Consider the following 19,263-nt stretch of genomic DNA (forward strand, 5'->3'; position numbering starts at 1 on the left):
TGCAACTTTTGACTGGAGGTCATTGGAGACGAAGTTTCTGCCAATAATACACGATAGGAATGAAAACCCTATGGGGATTGGCTTAAATTAGGCGTTTTGCAGCTTAATTCACTGAAACATACAAATTGCGGATAACACAGTATGTAACAATCTCGAAGACGTCACATCATTTTGCTTACGTCGTTGCACCTACTGTACAACGCGCACGAGTCAATCTTTGACACGAAAAAGATCGACCTCACCCCCCCTGACAAGCCGACGAAATCCAAGTCTGCTGTGCCAGCCTTATTCCCACACAGCACGAGGTAGTGGCTTGCGCGTAACTTCTACGCCTGGCTCACTCTGGATAGGGCCCTGAATGTCCACCTTGTGCTGCAGAGTGTCCACATGAATGGTCCAGTTACCAGGTTCGACGACCCAGTTGCCAGCTTCGTTGGCGAGAGCAAACGCTTTCGCCTCCAGACAAATCTTCGCAGTAGCTCTCTGTCCTGCAGCAATCAGCGGCGTACGCTCAAATGCAACCAGTGACTTCAACGGACGTCCACCTTCTCCTGCGAGAGGAGGTTCAACGTATGTCAAGATGACATCTTCCCCCGAAATGGCACCTGCATTCGTTACCGTAATGTTAAATGTCGCCACACAGGCGTGGCTCTCCGTACCCGAGTCTTCGTCAAGCTGCTGCGCGATAATCGCAGCATCGAGCTCGCGGGGCGGTTCATCTGACCAGTTCTTGTGGAACGTGGTGTAAGACAGACCAAACCCAAACTCATAGACTGGCACTCCAGTGAAAAAACGATACGTTCTTCCTGAATTTCCCGTCACGGGCGTCGGTCGCATGTGCATGTCGTAGATCGACATTGCATTTACATATTCGGAGTCGTAAAATGTCTGCGGAAGCTTTCCAGACGGGTTGTATTTACCAAACAGCACGTCAGCCAGAGCCTGACCGCCAGCTTGTCCCAGATACCCGCCAAAAACAATCGCTCCAACCTTTGGATGATTCTTGTAAGCCGACAGGTCAACACAACCGCCAGAGATGACAACGAAGACGATCGGGTGTGAAGCAACTTCCAGCACGCGCTTCAATAGTGTACTCTGGAAAGCCGGCAGACCGATGTGGTAGCGGTCGATCTCTTCTCTCTCTTGGCTCTGATCAAGACCCACGAACACGATCAGGCGATCCGCCTTCTTGGCCACTGCAATAGCGTCATCGAAGTCTGGAAGCACTTCACCGGAAACTTTGCACCCCAACGAATGTGCAACATTCGGTACAAATTGCGAGATTCCCTCCAGCGGCGTGACAATGTGCGATGGGATACCAAAGTAGTTTCCAAGAAGAGCGGCACTGGCGTTAAAGTGTGGTCCGATCAACGCAAGTGATCTGTCTCTAGTGAAGTCCTTGGTGGCCAGAGGCAGAGTGTTACCGTCATTCTTGAGCAATACAATGGATTGACGAGCAGCTTCCAGTGCGAGTTGCCGATGCATTGTTGTGTCTACTGAGTCTTTCGTGATGTTTGCAAACGGCTCCACCTTTTCAAACATCCCGAGTCTCATCAGCACACGAAACTGATTCTTCAGGGCATTGTGTATCATCTCGGTAGTAACGATGCCTTGCTCAAGAGCCTTAGGAAGATGTTGCCTCAGAAACTCGCCGCAGTTTAGATCCATACCAGCGTCAAGTGTTGTTGCACACGTTTGTTCAGGTGATTGGGTGTAGTGATGGTGATCGATCACGTCAGCTACAGCCTCGCAATCCGAAGCGATGTATCCGTCAAACTTCCACTGACCACGCACCAGGTCAGTCAGCAGGCCTTTGTCAGCACAAGACGGTATACCATTTACAGCATTGTAGCTGCACATGATGGAGCTCACATGGCCTCGCTTCACACAGTCTTCGAATGCCGGGAAGTAGGTGTCAGCTTGATCTTGCTTGGTGACCATCGCGTTGTTGCGGTGTCTCGGCACCTCCTGCGAGTACGCTGAAAAGTGTTTACAGCAGCTTGATATCTTCAAGAACTTGCTGTTCTCGACTTCTCTTCCTTCCATTCCTTCGCCTTGTAGGCCTCTCACAAAGGCCACTGCGTACTCCCCAGTGAGGTACGGGTCTTCTCCTGGTGTCTCCTGCCCCCGCCCCCATCTCGGGTCACGGAAGATGTTGACATTAGGTGTCCAGAACGTCAGTCCCGCATCCTTCGCATTGTGAAACGCTCGAGCTTCAGTGGAGATTACATCTGCGATCTGGTAGAACAACGAGCGGTTGAACGACGCCGCGGTGCTCAGCACCTGTGGGAAGCTGGTGGCTGCAGTGATGGATCCCTTGAACGTCACTCCAGGTGATAGCGCCACACCGTGCAGCGCCTCGTTCCACCACTCGTAGCTCGGGATATTAACGCTTGGTGCGGGCGCCGCCTTGTTGACCAAGAGCCCAACTGCCTGATCCAGCGGGATTCGAGTGACTAAATCGTCCACACGAGTGTTTAGAGGCAGCGACGAATCGCAGAACGGCAGTGAAGCGACCTTGGTGTCGTCGCACACATTGTAAGAAGCTGCGCAACCCCCGAGAAACAACGGAAATGCCACATCTTGGAGGTAGTTTGATGAATGAGTGATGGCTTTTGACTGGCGAGTGGTTGAAGTTGTCTTTTGACTTCTACATCCCTATATAAGAGCATTCGGATAATTTGATGCTGCTTTCTTAGAGGATGATTTCCTTTTTGCCCTATCACTCAATTCCGCATCGGAGGTGACAACGGCGATCGATGAGTGCGCGGCGCGGATCTCGACTACGGCGCAAGCCCACACCGATCTACCAAGTGGAAGACACACGCGACAGTAGTGACGATATGGATGTCGAAGCAGAGGAGCAGGACGTGCTTGTAGCCAACGAACAATGTGAAGAAAGAAGGTAAACATCAACGCTCACAAGAGTGATGGTCGTTGGCGCATTCGACTTTCTTTTTGTATGTGCAAGTGCAACTTCTGACGACATGATGTGGGCTAAATAGTAGTGACGACGGACGAGAAGGCGACGATGAGGAGTTCACGCCTGGTGGTACCAAGGTGAAGACGCCCAAAAAAAGCGCAAGCAAAGCGGCACGGACGCCCACCGCCAATGTGAGATCCGGTAGACGCAAGCGTTCGCCCTGGAGCCAAACGAGGAGCTTGCAGTCAAATGGAAAGGACAGAAAGAGCAAGATAAATGGAGCCACCAAGATGGACGAAACCCCGGAAGCTGGGATTGACAATGAGCAAGAGCATGGCGTTTCCTCGCTGTTCGGTGAGCGGGCATGCTCAGCTAAGGGTCTTTAGAGGCGAAGTTATGATCTATCTTACCGTTTTTGGTGTGATTTGGTAAATGTAGACGCGGTCAAGAATGGCAAGGTGTCGTTGGAGAACTTGCTGAGCGAGTGGCGCGATCGATTTGAGGAGGACGACGAAAACGCCACGAGAGAAGTGCTGAACCTGGTTTTGCAGGTAGACATGAAGACTAATTGTGGTCTTGTGATAAGTTTTTTTTTTCTGATGTGAGTTAATAATTGCTAGGCTTGTGGAGGGAGGGGTCAGTGCGTCCCTGAATCAGAGCCGTTGGCACAGCTGAATATGGCCGATTTGGTAAATCACGTGGAGAAGGGTCTTGAGAAGGCGAACGGAGAGTATCCTCTGATGTCTCGTGGAAAAGGCAAGAAAAAGTTCCAGCGCCATTTCGACGAGTTCTGGGAGTTTTTTGTGAAGGAATGCTACGAGAGCGAGATCTTGTTCACATCGGAGATTGCGAACAACTTTATTGACTGGCTAACGACCTTGTCAAGGTTTGGAAGGTGCTGCTATTCGAGTTATTGGTGTGCTTTACTTACTTTAGTTTTGTATGCAGTTCCGAGCTTCGACCAATTCGACATACGACGACAGTTGCTGTACTGGCATTGAGCAATTCCTTAGTACGTACGGCGGCAAGTATTTCTGAGCAACTGGCAATTGCTACGAGGCAACTTAACGCCGAGATGAATTCGCCTGCTTCAACACCTGGTGCTGGGAAGAGCCCAAACATCAGGAAAGTGGCACTCCTGAAAGACAACAGAGCGGTTTGCGAGAACCGGCTACAGCAGGTGTTGAAGCTTGTTAATTTGATATTTACTGGAGTTGTGGTGCATCGATATCGCGACGTTATGCCGGAGATTCGCGTGGCAACCATGCAGTGTCTCGGCCATTGGATCACTACTCTTCCTGATCAGTTCCTCAAGGACAGTTTTCTGAAGTATCTTGGCTGGCTCCTGAGTGACAGATCGGCTGCTGTTCGTTTTGAGGTGGTCGAAATTTTGTGCGAGCTGTATGAGAACGACGCATTTACAGAAAAGTTGGAGCTGTTCACAGCTCGATTTCTGTCGCGCTATCTGGAGCTGTGCAGCGACGTGGATGATGGTGTTGTTGAGGAGGCCATTCATCTTTTAATCGCTGTTGACAAGCACAGTCTTATCAGCTCTGATATTGAGCTTCAGCCCGTAGAAAAATTGGTGTTTGATGCGGAGCATGAAGACATTCGCAAAGCCGCCGCGGAGTTTGTGTGTATTCAATACGACGCATTTGGTGTAGCTGTCTCGAAGACAAAGAATGCAACATTGAAGAAAGAACAGCTCAACACTCAAGCTATTGCTCTCGTGGAGTTTGCAGAGGAATATATCCAGAATTATGGCGTACCAGAGGATGCGGTGGAGACACTCGTAGATGCCTTTTGGGGGCTGGAAGATTGCCGTACGCTAATTCACACTTCATTCTTTTTTAACTTAACTTGGCAACTAACAGTTTTGAATGCAGTTGTGCTTCAAGAATGGCGAGTGATGACAGATTTGCTCCTAGTGGACAAGACTGCGCCAGACCTCAGTAGTGAACAACAGACAATCCTTCTGCGTCTGCTTGTTGCTTCCGTGAGAAAGCTTGTCGATGTTAGCGCCAATCGATCAGCAAGTGCTGCTGCTAAAAGAGAATCAGAGCAACTACAGGTGCGTCATTACTTAACGAACTCGTAGCAACATGTATCGCACTGACACTATTCATCTGCTACGATGATTCCAGGAAGAAATTACCGTGGCATACTGCAAGGACATCCCCAGTTTGTTTCTTTTGTATCAAGCCGACTCGGATAAGTTGGCGTTGCTTTTGGAATTGATTCCCATGCTGACCCTGAGGAGTGAGGTGATTGGCCACCATAGCAGCCAAATGAAAGAGCTTCTGGAAAAGCTGAAACACGCGTACCTGCTGCACTCCAACGAAGAGTTGCTAACGAGTTTATCGCTCTCCATCACCCACTTGCTTAAAACGGAGCATGCATCACTAAAACGGGAAGCAGAAGCTCTCATGCAAGAGCTGGTTCAGGAGATTATGGACAAAACAGATCGCCTTTTGGAGGCTGATATCAAGCTGTTCGATGACTCCGCCATTGCTTCTGGTGATACCCCTAAAGCGAGAAGCAAAAAGGCGAAAGGGAGAAAGAAGAAGGGCGCCAAAACCAAGGAAATTTCAGATGTCGAGTATGGTCTGCGGATCTCTCTTTGTCGAATTAAATGCCTGGCGAAATACCTCAATATCCGAGAGTATCTTGCTTCTGATCTGTCGCTGCCGATGGTGAACAGGGATGATCAAATAACAGTACCGGATTCGCACCAGGGGCGGATGGACAAACTTGTTGTGGCTGTGGGAGATTTATTGCATCGACGTACGAAATCTGCCTCCGAGCTTGACGAAGGTTTTCGGAATGTCGACACCATTAAGCACAGTCTGGCCACTATTTACTTCGATCTACTATGGACCACGGCTCCGATTTTCAAAAGCATCGAAGAATACGCAAAGCAAAATATTCCTTCGAATGCTGCCAGTGAATACACCGAGGCTGTTGATCCGGCCGTCCAGAGTCAGATTCAGAAGGTGTGTCAATCTCGGTCCACGCTCGAAGAAGCGCTGATTTCTGTGTTGGAGATGCACTTGGCTAGGACAAAAGAAGTTATGGATGAAGAGCACAAGGACAGCGAAGATATGCAAGACATACAGTCGGTGGAGTCCATGGAAGAGATTGTGTTCGAAGACGAGGACGTCGTATCGTATGTGAAAGAGGCGCAACGCTTTGCGTTCCTAACGTTTTGCGATATTCGGTGTTTGTTCGTGGAGAAATTTCAGGATGCCACCCCACCATACGATGCGTTGGAATGGGCATTACCGAATGTACTTCGTCATCTCACACAAATGCACTTTGAGAGTGAGATGGACGATGCCGAGGACGAGGAGCCGGAATTTGAAGACGATGTGGTGAAGAATGACCCTGAGGTTGCAGAGGAGAAAGCCAATGCCCTTCGTGAATGGCAAGAAAAACAGCAGCGGAGAGCTGAGCTGCTGGTCGCGCTGGGTCGAGTGGCGTTGTGTAATCCGAATAAGAAGTACCAAGCTGCGGCAGTACTGCAGTGTTTCACATCGAGTGGCAAGTCAAGTGTTGAGGTGGTAAAGGCATTTGGCAAACAAGTGAAGACGGATGCCCCTGTACGCTACTTGGAAATCCAAATGGCTGCACTTCGTCAACTGTACAGCTCCATTCTAATCGGCAAGCAAGACATTGAGTTTGCTCAAACAAGCGAAGAGAAAAATGACGACGACATTGCAGAGCAAGAAGCGGTGAAAGAGAAGGTGGAAAGCAGCGAGTTGGAGCTGAAGGAGTTGGCAAAAAGGTTCAGCCAGTCCCTCGGAGTAGGTAAAGTCCCCTTATCTTTGAGAGCGCCATTTTTGCGCTTTTTGCGTGAAGGTGTCCGCTATGCTCTTGAGCAACCGGCCCAGTTTGAGTTCTTGGAGGCTATGCGTGTATACGTGTCACGTCTAGACAACACGAGCATGGCACAACTACGCGAATATTTCATGGATCGACTTGAAACACTACACGATGTTCCCGGTGATAGTGAAGATCTGGACTCGCGATGGCGAGCAGTGTTCGATTTCCAGACAGCAATCACGTCTACTGTCGCAGCAGGCAAGAGGAATTCGACTGGTGCGATGCTCTCGCCTCCGCTGAGAAATAAACGACGATCTGCTAGCTCTGAGCCTACTCCAATGCAAGGAACATCTATCGCAGAAGAGGACGAAGGTGAGAACGTAGAACGCGTGGATAATGCAGGTGAGGAGACGGAAAGCGCTGCTGGTGATCAAACTGAAGCGAACAAGGCTGGACACGAAGAGCAGATCGATCATAATAATCGACACACGTCATCAGGACACAAACGCTTTGCTGTGGCTGATGAAGGATCCGACATGGCAGAGTCGTTGCTTCCTCGCAAGCGGATGCGGCGTTCAGGTAAGGCTAACGAGGCGGAAGCGAGTGGTGACGAGGCGAACGACCTCGATCATCAACTTCAGAGTGAGTCGAAGAGCGAGGAAGAAGAGCCACCTCAAAGTGATGACGAAGTGCAGCCCGCGGCTGGAGACGAGGAAGATGACAAGAGAATGCATCGAAATCGACGTCGTGCATGAATCCGCGAGTTAAGTTGCACCTAGTTATTTGAACGCGATGAGTAGTGTATTTCTGGAGAACTGGCTTACGAGTTATGTGGCTTGGACGTAACGCGAGGAGAAGTGCATTTTTGGTGTCCTACTTCCTAACGAGTTATGTAGCTTGGGACAATACCCCAGTGAGCAAATTTCAAATATAGAAGATTAATCAGAGGTGCAGTATATGACCACCGTTATCAAGGAGTTCGAGTGGAAGCTTAAGGAGGCTGGTGTCTTCGAGTCGTATTGCCCCCAGATCTGGTAAAACATCCTCAACTCAGCTGCTGCGACCGTCGCAGTACAATGGCGCTGAGGTTGAAATCAACGCCATGAAGCCCGAAATGGAGCGCTTGATTAAAGAGAGCAGCGCACTCAAGGCAGCTATGACGAAGACCCGTAGCAATAAATCGAAATTCCCCTCACCGACGCAGTCTTCTCGGACGAAGCGAAGCAGCGTTACGCCTTCGACAACATCAAGGAGACATGTACTATTTTATTAATATACCGTTCACTCTAATTAGTCATGCCATGACTAATTATGGGCTTAGGCTGTAGCACAGAATTTCAAAAATGTACATAGAATAAAGGATTGCCGAGATTTGTCCAAAACCGTTGCTTTTGTTTAGAGTTGATGAGCCTTCTAAAATATCCCAGATTTGTGACGTCACTAAAGCGCGAATGCACGAATAATTTAGAAGCACGACTAATTAGAGTGAACGGTGTAGTGATCTCCTTGACATTAAAATAGTGATTCACTATCGCCGCGGATACAACGCCGACGCGCCCACCATCTTCATCGGTAAGTACTTCCAGGAAATGCACTCATGCAGATGCAGACAGACAGTTTCCATACCTCTCCGCTTATTATCAGCTAAGATAACGTACCCCAAGGTGAACCCCCACCGGGAACCCTGACCACCGTAGCGACCTCGAATCAATTAAAATCGGACCAAAATTGACACGTCGGCGAAAACTACCGGTGCTAACTTAAAACGACTTTCGCGTTTTTAATCGGCTATAGGCGTTTGTTCCAAGCTGTTCGCATGCAGTAGTCTTGCTTAAAGCTAGGTGCACTAAACGACGCAGTTACACGTAATTCAGCGCACTAGATCAAGAGCGAGCGCCCCGAACGCTTCATTTAAAAGCTAGCTCGAAAACGTACCTTTACGCTCTTTCCAAGGCTTTCCTCGCAACGTTAAAGTAACGAGAAAACAACTACGTTGATAGTACGCTGCGACTAGAGTCTGGCTACCGTTTTATACCATTCTCTCGCTATAAAGCATGATTTTGGCGAAGAGGCCGCAGCTCACAACTTTTGCCAGGCCTACCTCTGTACTGTAACAAGTCTCCTGTTGCCTGCTTGCCGGCAGGAAGTTTAGATGTTGGTGCCTGCTGCGCTGTTTCGCCAAGGTCCGTGTTCTTGGCCTCGTTCGCTACGTAGCTCAACACAGCTCAAGCCGCCTAAGCCGCCGGACTCACGTCCTGTTTAGTAGCATACACGTGCAATGGAGAATCTTTATTATATCCCCTGTACTCGCTCTCGTCCTCGTTCTCGTCCTCGTTCTCGTTTTAATGTCACAGCTGTTCGTATGATTTGTCAACAAGCTGCCCAGGTCCCGTGCCAACACCTTTGCGCACTCCGAAACCTCCAAGCGTTCCGTAGTGTCGTCGTTCGTGCTCGTACCGCCGTGAGCCTTCACCTGTCGCCGCCTTGTCCACCCAGCTGCAGCACACGCACAGTGACGCGTCCGTCACTGCCTTCGTGCTCGTCTCGGTGCTCGTCAAGTCACCCAACTCGTCCTTCTTGGCCTACTCGCCCTTCTCGTCACACACACCACTCGTTGTCGGCCCCGACTCGTTCTGTTCGCTTCCACTTGCTCACTCCGTGGCAAGTTTGGCACTGAGCGACTGCACCAGCCGGCACTGGCTCACCCGCCGCTCTCTTGGAGCACTGGATCGCCCTTGGTGGGTTCACCATCTTGGTCCCTTCATGGGGACGCCTCAGCTAAAGATCTCGAATGAGCGGTGCACGTCGCTCGGCACGTCTCCGTTGGTCGTGGCCGGTTACTGTCACCTGCCACCCACCCGAGCTTCGTTGTTCTTCCTCGCCGTATCAACTTCCGTCTGGAGTGCCGTGTTGTTCTCTAGGGACACGCCACTGTTCGCCACCGCTCCGTTCAGGGTGTGGCTGTGAATCCACCCTGTTACAGTATTATACTTGGCTATAGTATTGAATATGTTGATGAGAGGGTGAAACATTAATTGGGCCACCCAGATACATGTACTGTACCCGCTAACGTCGTCTTAACTTCGGCCGTTGCAGTCTATTGGAACTCGGCCGAAGATAACAGATATTGGTAGCGCTCAGTATACACTTGAACTAACTATGGGAGAGTAAACGTACCCCCGCTAACTTCGTCTGCAAAATTCATTGGTTAAAATAGAACAGACCACTGGCGAATTCTCGGAGGGGCAAGTAAGCGTCGGAGTCCGCGAGGACGGCTTAAACGAGTGCGTGGTGAGTTCGTTTGGACGACGTACAACTAGATGCGCTGCGGGGGGTATGTGCTACTCCATCTACTCTTTCTCTGCGATCCCTCTGTTGGCTAATTAATTGCTTGTGGTGTGTTGATGTATTAGAGCTCCTCCAAGCGCAAGACCACGTCTGCTTAAGCACCAAGGTGCCTACATCGTCCACTGCCGAACCTGGTCTATCCCCGGGAAGCCTTGTGTATTTTGCAGTCGGAAGAGCTGCCCAGTCGGAAGAGCTGCCACAGAGCCGCCACAAAGACACCATCGGTCCATGAGACCCTACCACTTTTCTCAACGGATGCACGCCAAGCTGCATTACGCTTGCAGGCCATTGGAGCGCATGTACATACGCTAATACTGTCGGTTTGCTGAGTGTGATGCTAACTACTGTCTGTCGTCTTTACTTTTGCGCTAGAATGAAGGGCGCAGTTATGTTGTGGATGGCAGAGCCTCGCGATCAAAGCGAATGCATGCCGCAATTAGTCTTTGAGGCGCATTATGACAGTATGACCTTGGCGAGGGCAACCGCTGAGGTATGGCTGTCTCGGCAGAAATCTAAATTGGCCTTTATTCTAATCTTTCTGTTTAATCAATTTTTTTCTGTGGTCTTCAGCTTTTTAGTCATATCTACTCTGTAGTCACGACGCTGAAAAGCGGATGCGTGACAACGAGCGGAAGGCAGCCCGTTGACCATCACTTAGCTCGCTCCAGGCTTTGACAATTCCTGTAAGTTTACCAGACCTACGTCGTTTGCATTTCCCTCGTTCTACTTTGTCAGTTTTGCTCAAGCCTGTCACTAACAATGTCTCGCATTGACTAGCCATGGTTACCATAGCAGACATCCACTGCATCCTTTCCAACTCGTGAACTGGCGCTGGGATAGGTGGTATACTAGACAAATCAGCAACGTACGCCACAATTTCGACAGCACGCAAGCAGTCCTTTTGACTTCTGTTGCCACGGGATTTGGAAAGAGAACCGAGACCCTCCACGAAATACTGCACCAAGAAGTCGGACAGACGCTTGCCCCTCAAGCTGGATAAACTGTGTGGCCACGTTTGTTCTACCATTGGAGGACGTAGTTCCGGTGTTGAGGCTGCATTTGGTGGCTGGGTTTGCTCCGCCACGTTGCCGGTACTGCACACAGCGCACACGGTGTGCTCCATGCGAGGCATGTGATCTAACCTATCTAATATTTGATGCATCATGTTTTTTAGACTTTCATATGCAGCAACAAGTTCTTGATGCCCAAGTAATAACCTCTCAAGCGTATCCCCAAAGGTATGAACTCCAACAAATTGTTCCGCTTGTTCTTCCATCGTGAGACTGCTTTTAATACTTTCTACTGGAAGCGAGAGGATGTTATCAGTAACAAACCGCTTCCGGATCTTGCTACCCCAGTCCAGCAGCTCCTCCTGACACGAATGCAGCTGTGGTAACGCGGCGTGTACACTCTGCATTTTCTGGTGAACAATGTGCTGTGGGGAAATTGCTAGCGTGTCTCGGTAATACATTAAAAGCGTCGCGGTAAGACAGTCAGCAAAACCCTTCGGGGACTTCTTTGCAAAATGGAGAAGCCGTAAAGAGTCAGCAAATTGGCTAACTCTGGTGTATGTTTGATGTGATTCCATCTCGAAACAGGCTAGCGAGGGTGGATGACCAGCTTGCTTGGTATCTATCCAGCCGCCCAGCACTTTAGCAACATTTTGGTCTGCAGCAGTGGTAGGTGATATGTATTCGAGAAGAGTTGCAAATCCATCCATTGACCACAATCCTCTGTGTGCTAGATCCGACAAGTTCACGCTGGCGTTTGAGCTGGCGTACGCCGCACCACCTCGTCGTGTTGAATGCGACTGGAGATTTCTCGTAAGTGTCAACGTGTGATCATACTTGTACATGGATTTCAATAACCTGTTGATGTACGCAGCCACATGCGCTTCCGTCGTAGTCTCCAATACTTGTGAGAACACCCTTGGCGAGGCGATATACGCATTGGCAATTCGCTGAGATGCCAAAGCATGGAAAGGGTCAATACTCCAGCATATAGGAGAACAGAAAATCGAAATACTTTGTTGTTGTCGAACTTTTATGCTGCAGAACGAAAACTTAATTAATAGGAACAGAAGAAATAGTACTAGCTAACTCTTACCGTGTGACGTCGATGAGAACAAAGTTCCCATTCCAGTGTAAGTCTGAGAAGTGAATGGTGCCAATATCCGAGCTGCGTCCAATTGCTAGCCATTGATTGTTAAGCAGAGTTCTGTCTAGTAGCGCTTCGACATCATTGCGAAGAAAGAGAATTGTAGAGATGGAACGTAAGTCGTCTAGTGTCATAGGAGGAGCCTGTTGCTTCAGCTTTTTTCCAGTCGAAATGGAAAGCATGAGATATTGTTTTTGAAGATGACGACGACATCGTCGGTACCACTCCGGATCGTTGCGGAAAAGCTCTGTGCCAGTCGTCTCTTCCAGCTGACGCTTGATAGAGCTGAGATAGCTCATCGACGTCTGCCAATGGATATCAGGATCATTAAACAAAGATAAAAACTTACCAAACATTTATTTTGTCACATGAGCTGCTGTTAGCGTAGCTAGCTTCAGAGTCTTGTCTACATGTCTGGTCAAGAAGGCATTGAACTTCGCCCTTGCGGACGCATCTTGCTTCTTGGAAGAGGGGCCAAGCTCACTCTCCATCAAGTCCACAATCGATTCCACGTTGGTATCGCCTGCCATCTCCAAAAGCTCTTCCCCGACTGGTCACAGTAAGGTGACGTTACTTGAATGTTGCGCTAAGGTAACTTTGATTATCTTCGTCAGACGAAGTTAAGTAAATACCCTACTTTATCGCATTTATCCCCTCGCAGAGCGTTGCCAACTGACACTACAAGCAGTAGGTACTTGCAGTTTTACCTAAAGCCAATTTTGTGGTAGAATACTCCTCCGAACCGAAGGAGTCCGGGCTTCCGAGCCAACTTCTTTATGAATAACATGGAGCGATCTCTCGTCTTTTAGTGCGCCGATTTACGTTTAACCGCATCGGTAGACACTCCTAACTGTGTAAAAAAGCCCTGCATTTCAACAGCTAGGAACGAACGCCTATTGCCGATTACAAACGCAAATGTACGCCTTCGTTCTTATACTTTGTGCCGGACCCTAAAGGCGTTTTTCTGCAGTTTTGTCAGTTCGGCTCCAATTTTAAAATAGCGACCACAATTGGATTTGTCCTGATTAGCTGCCCTTATTGGCCAATTTTCAGAGCTTGGGGGCGTGATCAGTAACCAAAATACCGAAATAAGTACCAGCACTGTACGTTTTTCGGATTCCGTTTTATTATGTATGAAGGAGAGGCGTCCATACTTCTGCAACCTGATTATTACTTTACAGCCGAATTTTTTTTTCCAAACAATTGCAAATTTGTTCCCAAGGATTGGTTTGATATTGTTGGCTTGAGATCTCTTTCATCGTCGATGCAAAGTGGCAGCAATGAGAGCTGCCGTAGTGGCTGGTTCAGCAAGGGCGGGAACAGTACCTTCCATTCTGGCGGACCAAACTGTGTGGGTAATAATTGTGATGGGGTCACACAGCACCTTGCACAGAGGAAGCGGTTAAGGGTATTACTACCCGAGTGAGCGTTAGTCCACGTGTTCCCGGCCTCAGTGGGAACGGTTTGCTTCTTGGAAGAGTAGATGTAGGACTGATGTATTTAGTAGTAAACTTAGCTTGGGTTCTTTACAAACTAAAGGTCGCCTATAGTGAAGCTATGTAGCTATGCCCTGACTGGATCCTAGAGCACCTGGTACCGTGTACCAGGTGTCCACAAGAGTGACAGGTCACTATTTATGTAGTCAGGGGGTACACTGGACTGTACCACATTACACCCTCCACTTTACTGAGAATCACATGATTTTCGTATCAGAAGTGAAAGAGTTAAAAACCCAAAGGTGAATTCCCACACTGAGCAGCCAGGAGACAGTCGCGGCTCTTAGTCACACCCATTGTGACTTGTGCTCTCAAAGCACACTAGGATTTGCATCCCAATTCTCACACCTGTGTTGACCGCATAGCCTACACTCAGAGCTGCCATAGCACTAGCGCTAGAGCGCGGACATTGCTTTGGCACAGGGTGCAATAACATCCGAGCGTGTGCCATTCGCCTACAGCTCGCAACGGAGGACACAACAGTCCTCGCGAATGCATTCGGAGCATGGTGTGGGCCATTCAAAGTACTACGAGTTATGGGTGATGCCTACACGCTAGACATTCCTACGTCGCTACGACTACACCCGACATTCCTACGTCGGGCGACTTAAGAAGTATCTTCCCGCGACGACCCCGGAGGCGGGGCAGGAGCATGCGTTGAGCGGCCGTCGCGACGGGCCTGTCGAGCCAGTGTCCCCTCTGTCCCAGTTTTCCGCTCCCGCGGAAGAGCTCCACCCCTCGGTCCGCCAAACACGGCGGTCGAGCATGGGTTCCCGCAACACACCAAGGCGGTTGAGCATGGGTTCCCGCAAGACACTCAAGCGGTTGAGCAGAGGTTCCCGCAACGCGATTCGGCGGTCGAGCAGTTGAAGCTCCCGTCATCCACAGCGGTGGTCGAGCAGTTGACACTCCCACCGGCTACGACGGCGATCGAGCAGGGGCTCTCGCCAGTCGATGGCGCGGTCGAGCATCGAGAGCTCCTGCGCACTACCGACACGGTTGATGGTGCCCCTCCGTGTCTAGAGGGGGGGGGTGATCCCTCGTCCAGCGATAGCGAGTCTTCTGTCTCGAGCAGCGGTTCGAGACGCCACAAGAAGAAATCTAAGCGACGCCGTCTTAAGCGACGTGGTCAGCCCACCGCCGATATCGCAGTGACTGAGTCCATACACGTCCTGGAACACGTGGAAGGAGGCGTCATTCGCTCACACACACTTGAAATTGAGAGCCCACCTCGCGAAGCTTCTTCCATCACACGCCTTTCGGGTCATTCCTGGAAGAATTTTCTGCGCAGTTACGCCCCGCCCTTCGAGAACTAGAGTTCTGTCCTGCCTCTTGCGGAGTTTGCACCCAACAATGCCGAACACGCGTCGACGGGATTGACTCCGTTCTTCGTCAACAACGCGCGTCATCCACGTGTCCCCGCACAACTTGCTGTGGGCCAACCCACGGCGACTGATGGCTTCACTCTGTTGCTGCGGAAGCCGTCGAATGTGTACGGCAACGTGATCTCGCGCCGCACAACGCGGCGTAGCTTTCCGTCAGCAAGTTTGACGACGACCTGACCTCGACCATTACGGACTGCGATCTCTCTTGGAAGCATCGATAAGCACGATTCGCGAAAGAAGTTATTCGACGCTCCTGAGTCCAGGAGTGCGCGAAGTGGTCGCCGGGCGCCGGCGACATGAAGACTGACGATGATCAGCCTCGAGTTGCCCGACGTGGTGGTGGCATTAAAGTGTGCGTGGAGCACAGGAGGGCTAGAAGGTTGGGCAGCCACCGGGGGACCCGGACCTCCATTCCAGCCAGTAGGGCGCCCCGCACCTACTGGCCCTGACCGTTTTTTTTACTGAACGGCAGGTGAGAATTCGGAGGTGTGCGCGAGTACCGGCGCTGGCGCGCGACATTCCGCCGCGCGATGACCGATCTTCCGGCAGCGGAAGCAAGTGAGCGGGCGATTAGGACGGCCGTTGGGCCCACGAGAAGTCGACTGACGGTGACTATTCGACGCGTCAATCGCGTCTATCTCCATGGGCTCGGGGGCTGACTCACGAGCTGCCGTAGGCATCGCGCGCACGTAAGACGCCGCCACAACATAGTCTTCGCGTAATGCGAGGGCGAATGCTTCCTCGAGAGAGGAAGGTTCCGCTCGGGTCAGGCAGTACCGTGTCATGCCTTCACGCATACCGAATACGAATACATGGACCTGCGATGCTGTGTCAATCGGATTTGTCACGATGCATGACGCGAGGTGGCGAGTCTTTTGAACGTAGTCGCGCATAGTCATTTCACCTTGACGAAGGGCGACGAACTCGGCACTCGTCTTGAGGCGGCTCGAAGGCGAGCCTTAGATCTTTCTGGAGAGACTCCAGAGTGGGGAATCTGTCGTGATCAACGACAAGTTTACCGATGGCCCATTCCTTGGCCTTCCCGGACAACCGAGACAATAAGAAATTGACCTTTGCCCCTTGCGCTTCGATCACTCTCGAAGCAATCGCGATGTCGATCTCGCGAAACCACCGGTTCAGCGGGAGGCGATTCGCTCTTTCACCGGAGTAGGTAGACGTCTCTAGCTTCACGACATCATTTTTCGAGGAACGCGCGGGAGTTGTTGCTCGCCGATTCGCATCGGCTAGCTCGCGTTCCATGAACTCTTGGGCTGCTTGGCGTTGTTGGTCGGACGTCGCTGATCTCAGCAGCGACGCGATTACAGCCTCACCAGACACCGCCACGAGGCGGTGAAGGGCTTCTCACTCGACACGAGTGAGATGAGGGAAAGCAGCATGTTCCAGGGTCGGCCCTGGAGTTTCAGACGTCATACCTTGGCTCATCGTGACCTTGGTCATGGGAAGGACTACAAAGTGTTACCAGGTGTAACGGGCCTGGGGTGTCCGTTACTTGCTTGCACGTAGTGATGCGGAAGCGTACAAGTCCAGTGATACTGAAAACAAGTACTTAGTCTGAAGGAAAATCAACTCTTTTTTTATTTGGAGTCTCCGACGGGACATCACTACGACTGCACACCCGACGTTCTACGTCGGGCGACTTAAGAAGTAGCTTCCCGCGACGATTCCGGAGGCGGAATGAGGAGCATGCGTTGAGCGGCCCTCGCGACGAGCCTGTCGAGCCAGCATCCCATCTGTCCCAGTTCCCCGCTCGCGCGGAAGGGCTCCACTCCTCGGTCCGCCAAACTCGGCGGTCGAGCATGGGTTCCCGTCACGCAACACGGCGGTCGAGCATGGGTTCCCGCAACACACCAAGGCGGTTGAGCATGGGTTCCCGCAAAACACTCAAGCGGTTGAGCAGAGGTTCCCGCAACGCGATTCGGCGGTCGAGCAGCTGGAGCTCCCGTCATCCACAGCGGTGGTCGAGCAGTTGACACTCCCACCGGCTACGACGGCGATCGAGCAGGGGCTCTCGCCAGTCGATGGCGCGGTCGAGCATCGAGAGCTCCTGCGCACTACCGACACGGTTGATGGTGCCCCTCCGTGTCTAGAGGGGGGGGGGGGGTGATCCCTCGTCCAGCGATAGCGAGTCTTCTGTCTCGAGCAGCGGTTCGAGACGCCACAAGAAGAAATCTAAGCGACGTCGTCTTAAGCGACGTGGTCAGCCCACCGCCGATATCGCAGTGACTGAGTCCATACACGTCCTGGAACACGTGGAAGGAGGCGTCGTTCGCTCACACACACTTGAAATTGAGAGCCCACCTCGCGAAGCTTCTTCCATCACACGCCTTTTGGGTCTTTCCTGGAAGCATTTTCTGCGCGATCTGAAGTCAGGAGACATCGAGCAGGTCTGCTTGATCACCGAGTCCGCCTCGGCGGAAGAGATCCACACGGTCGCTACCGACAATCTTCCACTTCGTCCAAAGAACGCTGAGCCCAAGTCGGCGCGCGAAGAGCGCTTCGCTGCCCAGTCGTGGGAGTCACTTCGCGACTCGGGCAATCCAGTATACGACACCGTCCGCGAGTTCGCGGATGTTTTTCCCGACAAAATGCCAGCTGAACCCCCTACTGACAGAAGCATTCGCCATGAGATTGATCTCACGCCGGGTTCCAAGTACTGTGTGACGCGACAGTGGCCCCTCCCATGCGATCAAGTTAAAGCCATTGACGACTTCTTCGAGAGCCGCCGCAAAGCGGGTCACGTGCGCGAGAGTACCTCGCCACACTCGAGTCCGACGTTCTGCGTAAAGAAGGCCACGGGTGGTTGGCGCATTGTTCACGCTTTTAACAAGCTAAAGGACGCCACCATCCCAGCACAAACTCCGATTCCTCGGAAGGATATGGTACTTGACACCATGGGCCGCAGTGTTATTTTCAGCGCCATCGACCTGACCGATTGCTTCTATCAGATCTTGATGCGACTCAGCGACATCCCGCTCACAGCGGTGAGCACTCCCAGCGGGATGCTGTGGGAGTGGCTTGTCATGCCGCAGGGCCTGAAAAACGCACCAGCCACGTTCAATTGCATGGTTTCCCACGTTCTGCATCCACTTCGCGACTTCGCTCCGAGCTACGTCGATGACATCTTCGTTCACAGCCGCGCTGAGGGCGATCTCAGCGCCACAAAAGTTCACTTGAATCACTTACGACAAGTGTTCCAAGTCATGCGCGAAAACAAACTGTACGCGAACTTGAAGAAGTGCATCTTCTGTGCCCCGGAGATTCCGGTGCTTGGCTGTTATGTGAGCAAAAATGGTGCCCGAGCGGATCCTGAGAAGGTCTCGTCCATCTGTGCGTGGCCCACGCCGCAGAATCAGACTGAATTGCGTCAGCGGCTTGGCCTCGCAAATTTTTCCCACAAGTACACGAAAAATTACGCTGGTCTGATCCAGCCATTGTCTTCATTGCTGAAGAAAGACATCACGTGGTCGTGGACTCCCGAACATCAGTCAGCCTTTAATGCAGTGAAGAAAAGCTTGGCGGAGGCCCCAATCCTGGCGCTTCCAGATGTCTCAAAGCCATTTCACGTTGTTTGCGACGCGAGCGACTTCGCCATCGGCTGTGCACTGATGCAGTTCGACGACGGAGGTCAAGAACGCGTCGTGAGTTACCAATCCAGACAGATGAAGCCCGCTGAGAAGAATTATCCGGTCCACGACAAGGAACTCCTTGCGATGCGCTACGCACTGATCAAATTCAGAGTGTACTGACTCGGTGAGCAGACATTCGTGATATACACAGATCACGCGTCGCTGCGAACAGCGACGAAAAGCCCCCATCTCTCTCAGCGCATGGCACGATGGCTGTCATTCTTCTCCGAGTACAACTTTGTCGTTCACTACAAGCCAGGCAAGAATAACATCCTTGCGGATGCCCTATCTCGGCGCCCCGATTACGATCCACGTCAGTCACCTGAAGACGAGGACGACGACGAATTGGACTGCGCCACATGTGTGGCCGCAGGTATGAACCTGATGACGGCGGTATCTCCAATACTTCCCCTGCGGGAAGAGACCTCTGCCGCGTATCGAGATGACTTGATATATGCCGACATCCTGGAACACCTTCGCACACC

The 19,263-nt window shown here is 51.4% G+C and overlaps 2 protein-coding genes across 2 annotated transcripts; one reads left to right on the forward strand and one right to left on the reverse strand.

Moving 5' to 3' along the window:
• Positions 1 to 285: 285 nt before the first annotated feature.
• PITG_08027 (beta-D-xylosidase, putative) lies at positions 286 to 2,537 on the reverse strand (the record flags this gene model as incomplete). Its single annotated transcript, XM_002904174.1, has 3 exons — positions 286 to 649; positions 725 to 2,456; positions 2,504 to 2,537. The coding sequence occupies 3 exons, from the start codon at positions 2,535 to 2,537 to the stop codon at positions 286 to 288; spliced, it is 2,130 nt and encodes a 709-aa protein (XP_002904220.1).
• A 306-nt stretch (positions 2,538 to 2,843) lies between these two features.
• PITG_08028 (cohesin subunit, putative) lies at positions 2,844 to 7,554 on the forward strand (the record flags this gene model as incomplete). The annotated part of the gene is made up of 7 exons (XM_002904175.1): positions 2,844 to 2,905; positions 3,009 to 3,277; positions 3,362 to 3,465; positions 3,544 to 3,809; positions 3,872 to 4,746; positions 4,810 to 4,994; positions 5,068 to 7,554. The coding sequence occupies 7 exons, from the start codon at positions 2,844 to 2,846 to the stop codon at positions 7,498 to 7,500; spliced, it is 4,194 nt and encodes a 1,397-aa protein (XP_002904221.1).
• Positions 7,555 to 19,263: the final 11,709 nt, after the last annotated feature.

Source organism: Phytophthora infestans, genomic scaffold (genome assembly GCF_000142945.1).
Source record: "Phytophthora infestans T30-4 supercont1.12 genomic scaffold, whole genome shotgun sequence".
In the NCBI taxonomy this organism is placed as follows: domain Eukaryota; phylum Oomycota; class Peronosporomycetes; order Peronosporales; family Peronosporaceae; genus Phytophthora; species Phytophthora infestans.